General features: G+C 48.7%; 1 protein-coding gene across 1 annotated transcript in view; it reads left to right on the forward strand.

Moving 5' to 3' along the window:
- Positions 1-838: 838 nt before the first annotated feature.
- T265_11604 (hypothetical protein) overlaps positions 839-8,913 on the forward strand; it is a gene marked incomplete at both ends in the record, with an annotated part of 27,010 nt that continues 18,935 nt past the window's right edge. The window contains one exon of the mRNA XM_009178297.1: positions 839-966. Coding sequence (XP_009176561.1) covers positions 839-966 — 128 coding nt within the window. The remainder of the gene's footprint in view (positions 967-8,913) is intronic.

Consider the following 8,913-nt stretch of genomic DNA (forward strand, 5'->3'; position numbering starts at 1 on the left):
CGACCTGGTCTTTACGGTGGAGGACATTTTTAACTCCTGCACAATATAAACCCATTCTGTGCGACGCGGCCCAAGTTTCATCAATGGATCCTGAAAGACACGTCGTCCACCTGGCGTTTCGTCAGCCGCTGCACGGAGGCCGCTTTCACTCTGCCTAGAAAGAAGCGATTATCACGCCAATCTACAAAACTGGTGACTGACTATCGCTTGGCAGCTACAGGCCTACGAGCCTCACTAGCGTGACGTGCAAGGTGATGGAACATATTCTGAAGCGAACTATCTTAGATCACCTTAGTTCAAGCAACCTGATATCTCCAGCTCAACACGGATTTCTCCTAAACCGTTCTTGCGTGACAAATATGCTCGCGTTTATGCACAGGTTAACTGAAACCAAGGACGAAGGACTCATATTAGACGCCATAATTTTCGACCTGCTATTCTCCAGCGCCCGTCTCTATTGGAGTTCGTCAATGCTCCATCCTGGGACCACTGCTGTTTCTGATATACGTCATCGACCTTCCAAATGTTCTTGCAAGCTCATGTCTACTTTTGCGGACGACTTGAAATCCTGGAGTTCCTATGCCGGTGCCCTCCAAATGGATGTAGAAGCTGCAAAGCAGTGGTCGTTGGACTGGCACCTTCCTGTGAATGATGAAAAGTGCGCCCATATGAAATTTGAGGGAAACTAAGCAAATGCCTTTTCATGCATGGTGAGAGAGAACCAGAAAACCTCATGAGGATAGACACCAAAAAGGATTTGGGTACCTAGGCCTACTCAAACGCGTCCTTCTCACTGCACGATGAGGAATCGTCCCAAAAGGCATTCGTCCTTTAACGGATGATCCGACGCACCTTCTCCAGTATTACTTGCATGGACTTCCAAATACTCTATGAGGCCTACGTCAGACCGCTCCTGGAATACGCCGAAAGACGCGCGAAAGACTTCACTCTGATTGAGCAGGTCCAGTGAGCCGCTACGTAAATGGATGGCGGCCTCAAATCTGTGGACTACGATACCCGTCCCGCAATGTTTGATTTCTTCTCTATAGATTATCGCCTCCTCTGAGGACACCCAATTCTTACTTATGCCCTGTTTGAGGAAAGCTTGGCTAACAGGGTTTTCACGCCGCTCAGTATTCGCACAATAGGATTGATTTCTCGAAATCTACGGCATGTTCAGGCTTGCCACTTCACATTGTAAAACATCTATGTATATTGTATATGTTCCCATATTAATGAAAATCATCTACCATGGCGATTTGTTTAAGTGGGCAAATCCTCAAGGTCAACAAACACCACCGACTGCGAATACGTTGTCCGATGTAATAGAAAGTCGCGAATTGTAGAAAACATTGACCCACTCACAATCGACGAAATTTTTAGATAGTTTTCCACCAGAAAATACTCCCTGAACATTCTAAAATCTAGATGGCCTTTGGAGATGCAAAATATGCGTATGTGCATTCGTGCAAACAAATTTTGGTCGATGATTCCTGTTGCCAGTTAAAATTCCATAGTCTACTTTCGTTATTCGCCAAATGTCGTGCACGTTGGCTAGCAAAAAGCAGAGATTTACATTATAGCTTGCATAATTCGTGAGGAAGATTTCGAGCTTAATCAGTTAGCAAATCTACGTTGATCATACTGGACAGCTAATCGAACCTAACTGGCGCACATGACTAACACGCGGCTAGGGGTACACGATGCAGGAGCGCACCCATCCATCTGCACCGGAGAAAAGGCTCAAGAAATGGACGTCATGAAATGCTGAGATATATTGGCCGTTTTGAAGTGTACATTTGTCCTCCCGGGAGGCGCATGATATTGTTCGCGAGGGGTATTCATTTTGGCCGTTGATGTCCTGAAATGAGATATAATTTAGGTTGTCGAAATACACCATAGGGCGGGCAGCCGACAATCTGGTAGGAGTACTTACCCCGAAACACACTTCAGCGTTTATTTCGCACGCCCGCTTGCTGCACTTTTCAAGAAACGCCAGACTTACATGAAATGCATAGAGCCTCATTAACAGTCCAACTTTCCGGAGCTGATTGGTTACATGAAATCATCTTCATCTCCTTCATCCAGCCGGCGCTCTACAGCGTTAGTCGTTGCTGTCAGACATTTATTTACGGCTGCCGAGTACTCCTCTTTTGACCCGAAAACACGGACATACACAGACTTCTGGGACACGTCGTGCTGGGACTCTGTGCCTCGGTCCAGGGCAACATCATAAGACGCCCTCATTGCGGACCGGTTAGCAAGCACCATTTTGCGTTTTCTGGATGGGCCCGGGGCTAACAACCAAAAGTAGTTTATTTTCGTGTGGACTCACCTTTGGGACAAACCTGATGGGCACCACCACACTGCGGGAAAGGCTCACCATCACAACAGTCGGCTTGGTAAGATAAGCGATCCGTTGCACGCCAGCGGTTACAGTGGTCATCAGGCGGTCACGAAGCACACAAAAAACCCAGGCCTGAGTTCCTAGACCGCCATCTGGGTTGAGATAAAGTAGCCTCAACCACCAACGGCAGGCATTCATCTACGGGCTTTGAGCCTAGACGACGCAGGATATGCCCCTGAACAATCAATCGCTCAAAGATGGCTGTGGCCCTCCTGGGTTCCAGCCTCTGAAGCTTATCCATCACTCGATTCAGTTGTTTACGAAGGCCGTCAAAAGCCGTCGGCGGTAGTATGAGAACAAGTGTAAGTAGTACACATTTTTCCGGTAGGTTGTAATCCGACAGCGATCGTTGGCAGATTGGGAAGCAAGCTATGAAAAAGTCAATGATGAATAGTTCTACTGCTCGGATTTTCCGGTAGGTTGTAATCCGACAGCGATCGTTGGCAGATTGGGAAGCAAGCTATGAAAAAGTCAATGATGAATAGTTCTTACTGCTCGGAATGGACTGATCTCAAAATACAGAGAACGGGTTTATGCAGCGGAGCCACATCGCTGATAGAAAGAGCGTGTGCATTCTCCAGCACAGGTGTCACCAGTCTGGGAGCATCTGGATGCTCGTTCCACAAACTAAGTTAGATAACGTAGATTGACCTCACATTATTTGTTCCAACATTTTCATACGGCAGCGGTCCCGAGTGCCTCAAAACGAGAGAGCATGCATATGTCGTCATTCGACAGACCACGTTAAGAACGTAAGCGCCACCCTCCAGGGTTTGCAGTCTGTCGCAGTGGTAGCATGTATGCAACTCGGACTCTCGCATGAGCCACTCGGTGTGCCGGGATACTTTTTGAACTGCATGCTCCAAAGTGTCGGAGTGGTGCACCCGGTATTTAAGGCGGCCGTTCGTATTCTCCACTCGGTTGTTGGTCACAATGAATTATTCTGGACGGTGCGTGCATGGCCCATTTTCAGGTGATGTACAAACAGCGTGCCGTAAGATAGGCAATAAATCGAGGATCGGTGCGGGGCAGAATTTGCAGGTCTTGCCGGAATCTTTGTGCATGTAATACGATGAACAAGAAACTTACTGTACAGCGTTGCCCACGCGAACCATGCGGTGAAACATGTGCCGGCTATTCACAGAACTTGACCATGACCAAAATACATGGATATTAAATGATAAATACGTGCTTCCTAATGGCCTTGCGGACATAAAAATAGCAAAGCATAACGTCAAAGCCAAACACGACTCTTGCTGCACGCATTTGCACCGCTAACTTGTCCATTACAGAAGTTTTGTCCATAATTTCTTTGAATAAGTCGAACAGTTTACGCATGGGAGCAAACTACTCGCTCTCTACGGGTTCATAAACAACCGGACGCCCGGTTCCAGTGCCGTCCGTTATCAGGAAAGAGTACAGTTGTGTCTACTTGCCGAAGGGGGCAAGCTGGTTCGAGTGGTTTGAGCGCGAATTTTTTTGACCGGAGCGTTCGTGTTTCGAACCCCACCTCTACCTCTCGACTTCCCCTGTCTAGGCTTGGCAACGTGGTAGCATCCCAGCCCTCGTGCTTCCTTCGGGTGGCGTGGCAGCTAGGCACCGGAAGGGTATTGCAGCTAAATGATTTTCTACATGCCGAATATTAGATGCTTTAAAAAACTTACCCAAGGCGCTTTGTTGCATGCATTCCGTCCACATTCACTACATACGGAAAGCGTCGGAACAATGCTATCTGCTGCTGTCGGGAGAAGCACATGTGGCTATAGTGAGCTTCATCTGACTGGCACACAAGCACGCGTCCGGTTCCCCAAAGTTTTGCCAGGATCGAAGGCATATCAACTGCTACTTTGAAACCCAACTATGCTGCACCCACTCAACACAGCCGGTCGACACTTCCGGCGGTAGTTGTATGTATCCTGAGCGGTAAGAATCTTGCTGAATTAATCCGCCGCACCTCACATGACGGCGTTCCATATTTCAGAAGGGTCTTACAGGTGCCCAACTCGTCTTCGGTTAGCCGTCGATTAACTGGAAGCCGGTCGTATAGAAACTTCGACAATTTGTGGTTGTGTTCAAGACAATGTGATGTGACTGCAAGTCGGTTCCTTTGCCTCCGTAGACAAAACCACACTGGACAACTGGTTCTTCGCGTACTCTTTTGTATTAGAAAATACGCTCGGCCTACTAGCCTCCTCGGATTCTTCAGCTTTTAGTTGGTCTTGGAGGGCACCTGCTGCATTTGTGTTACACCCATTCGTAACGAAAAACAGCGTTGGTGCTTCGATTACTGGATGAATGTACAAATACCAGAAAGTTATCCTTCCTGTATTGATTTAAGGCCTTCTAAAATGCCGTGAAGGATGCAAACGTAACATATGCAAATTTCTCAACGAACGATCGTGAAGCAACCTCCGGAGCCATAGCACACGAGGTTCAAAGCCGAATGTGCGTCAAATTTTTCAAAAGACGCCGATTAGAACAGACCACAAAAAGTGACGGCAGGTGAAGGTGATATTTGGACTGCTCACATATGCAAAGAGGTGCAACATTTCGACGTTAAATTTTTCACTTCGCCCTCAAGGGTTTTGCAAAAAATTCTCTGTGCGTCGAAGGCGCGAGCACACGAGCCGTTGACCCAGCAAACACAGAGCGGGGACACGGTAAGAAGATTTTCAAGCTCAGAACGCATATATTCATTACGCTAAATTTTTCTAGTTCTAGGTAGTGGCTGCATGGAATGACCTGCCTCCGACGGTTCTCCACGCTTTTTGTAGAATCCAGTCCAAAGCAGTACTAGACATTTACGTAAGTGCATCCTCGCGCTGGCAAGCATACTAGCCCACGCTGAGAACATAAAGAGCGGTGACACACCTTTTATTCACTTGTGCCTTTCAGGTGAACGAGAAGAACAAAGTCGACCAGGGAAACTTGGGCGAAAGCTTCGATCCTGTGTATCAATCAGTGAACCCGTGAATCAGTGCTTTCGACCAATCAGAAATCGGCTTGGTACTGGACCGGCGTGTGGCCCATTCTTTTGGCCAATCGCGTGCAGGATAGGCTTCCTGGACGTAGCAGCCCCCCAACTGGGAACTGTAAACCAGCGTCGGCTCGGAATCCAGCTTAACGTCTCCCCATTGAAATTTATTGACGTAGCCTCGAAGTTGAGCGTTCACCGTCTTGCGGATCCTGTCTTTTCAATGTGGCCGTCGAACTTCGTGCTCAGGCTGGGTGTCTCTAGGCTCAACTCACTCGTCCTGTTGTGCAGGTTTTTTTGCATGTCGGCCGGACTTGGTTTATGTACCGAGTCCACATAGGTTGGCCAACGTGGACCTCGTAGAGCTCTGTGCCGCGACGGCGAACTATTCGTCCTGGAATGCACTTAGAGTGTCTGCCGATGTAGTTGCGAACCAACTCTCTGGCCTTCGGTGAGGCATTGCGCGGTTCTGCCATGGTGCTGGTTAAACCGGCTCTCCATTTTGGTTTCGCGGTGACTAACCCGTCTGTTCTGTGACCGGATAGTGCCATGCGGCGTCTGAACCCTCTTTTGGAGCAGTGCCTCTTCTGGTGACACTCCATCACGTGTCTCAAATCGACTGAACGATGGTCGGAGTACCGGGTTTTCAGTGGCAGTTGTGGGGCTGTTCACTGGAAGAATTTCCAGCCATTCGCCGTAAACGTCAACCGCGACCAAAAAGCATTGGCTACCAACTACACCTGAGCAGTCGGTGTGATGGCGAAGCCAGGGTTCAGTTGGTTGTGGCCACGAACCTAGGTTGGTTTTCACCTATAACTGCTTCACCACACCGAAGACAAGACTTGGAGACTCGCTTAATCTGAAAGTCTATCAGTGACCAATAAACGTAACTCCGAGCAAGGACAACCTCCCTGTTTGTTCCCCAGTACCCTTTAACAAACTGATTCACGACTCCTTAAGAACGACAGTGGGTTCTGAAAATAAATGGCATACGTCGGTTAGTGATAACGCCTCTCGCCAATTGAGTTAATGTCTCGATTCGTCCTGTGGGTAAGTACGCGTCCGTTCATTGCAGTGGTACTTGGTGACCTGCTGCAGCACGGACTCTTGGTTGTGGCAGACCTCATCATCGGTCACTGAAAGAATTGGTGAGATGCTTCACCTCCGGTTCCAAGGCAATCGTTGCAAGTACAGTATCCTCTGGTTATCGCCTGTTTATAACACTGATTTGCGACAGCGCGTCTGCCTGTCCGAGACTGGTGGTGGGCCGGCACTTGATCTTGAAGTCGTATGCCAGAAACGGCGACCCATTGCTGAAGGATGTTGGAAGTGTACATCGGAATCCCCTTCTTCGAGCCAAACACAGAAAGGAGTCGCTTGTGGTTAGCCGGTAAGGTAAATTGACGACCGTAGGGTATTTTATGAAACTTTGGCGGCTGCCGCAGTTACCAAATCTTCCTTTTCTATCTGAATGTAATTGCTCTCGATTGCTGTTAGGGATCGGGCCACATGTGCAGTAGCTTTCTAGCTTCAGTCGGGAATTACATTCGAAATCACTGCACCGATAATCCGTAGTTTAAAACATCCGATGCCATGATTTCCATCGACGGATGTTAGTGGGTGAGAGGCAAATGGGAGCTCAACTTGGATTTGACGGAGTCAAAAGCGCGTTAAAATTCTTCTGACCACATCCACTATGGGTCCTTGGTAAGTAGCATCCTTTCGGTGCCAAACTGCCATGCCGCCCGAAGAAGGTACGAGAGCTGGAATACTGCCAGGTTGCCCACGCCTTGACAGGGGAAGTTGAAAGGCAGAGGTCGGGTTCCAAACACGAACCTCCCAGTCAGTAAATTCGCGCTATAATCACTGAGTCATTTCTTCTCCGTTCAGTGGACCTCGGGTGAAATCTGTAGGAGGCAGAAACGAACTGTAATGGCTAACGGGACTGATGAACGACCAGATATCACTTCTGTGGGTACTGGCGTACATTTGGTCGGGTCGATGTTCTCCAGGTCTAGTTGGCGGACTTTTCTCGTCAATGATAAAACCTAGGTACTTTATCGGCCGCATGAGGAGGCTGATTTTTTCTCCACGCACCCTGAAGCCGTACTTCTGGATGCAATCAACCACGCAATCACGGCAGTGTCACAATTCGTCGGGCATGGAATTCACGATTGTGAGATTGTCCGAATAGGCGGCGACGACGGATGCCTCCTTCAGAATTATATACATGATCTGAACTATGGCTGCCGTCCTCTTGACACCGAATGACAGTGTGGTAAACCGGAATACACCGCAGTGATTAAAAATATCAAAGGTTCGCGGGATTCCTCCTTGACTTCAGTCTGGAGGTAAGCATCAACCAAATTCGTCTTCGTGAAGCATTTACCCCTATTAAGTTTTGCGAATATCATCTAGAAGAGGCAGAGGGTACTGATTGTTATCCAGTGTAGCATTGAAACCAATAGAAAAATCCGCGAGCAAGCGGATGGTTCTGTTGGTCCTCTTCACTAACACGGTCGGTGCGGCTCATACAGAGTAGTTGGTCGCTTGGGCGGCACTCGCCTTCTGTAATCGATCCAGTTCCTGGACAACGATGGGTAAAGTTGCATATGGTACTGGGCGGTTTGGCACTGGGGAGTAGGCATAGTCTGGCTGTTGCTTTTGTGCACCGTCCATGCTCGTCGGTGAATATAGACGCATAGCGTTGTTTATAGTAGTCCTTAAGTAAGTTTGTTTGAGGGCGCCCCGGGTCCGCGTGCGTAGGGTCACACCTAGAATTAACAGGATATTCCAGCAGATTCAGCTTTTCGCTCCAATCCAGCCCCACAAGGTCAAGTTTGGGGTACGTGGCTTGTGACGTCGAGACATTGAATCTTATGGTGTAGTCAACCTCGCCAGTCAACTTCGGCTTACCGCCAGAGCATTATGGGCCCAATGTCCGATCGGTTAACATGCGGCTCGCAAATTCGTTTGTTCACTGAGCAAAAGTGATGTCGGAGCCCGTGTCGAGCTGCAAACAAACTGGAATGTTGTTCAGACGGACCATCACAAACTCCCTTTGGAAAGCAAAATCAACACCTTTTCGATGCCTAGCTGCCATGTTACACGAAGGAAGCACTAGGGCTGGGTTACTTCCAGGTTGTCCACTCCTAAACAGTGGAAGCCGAGATACAGAGGTCGGATTCGAATCACGGACCATCCGGTCGGTAAATTCACTCTCTAACCACTGGGCCACCTCGCCCCGTCACCGATTTGAACCGATGTTTGTGAGCCGCACGGTGTTGTGCGGATGGCTGCGGCCTCTGAAATCGACGCAAGTCTTCTTTATCGCAAAGACGAGTGCACCTTAAACATTTATGATACCAAAACCGACCGCCCGGGGCCGCGTAAGTTGCGGGCAAATCGCATGGCAACTGAAAGACTGGCAGACCCGGTTGTCAGACGAACTTACAAGAATCGTCTTCTAGAGTCTCTTCCAAGTGCTCCACCATCAGATGTGAACTTATACTGGGATGAGATTGCCACCTCT

The sequence above is a fragment of the Opisthorchis viverrini genome (genome assembly GCF_000715545.1).
Source record: "Opisthorchis viverrini unplaced genomic scaffold opera_v5_530, whole genome shotgun sequence".
In the NCBI taxonomy this organism is placed as follows: Eukaryota; Metazoa; Platyhelminthes; class Trematoda; order Opisthorchiida; family Opisthorchiidae; genus Opisthorchis; species Opisthorchis viverrini.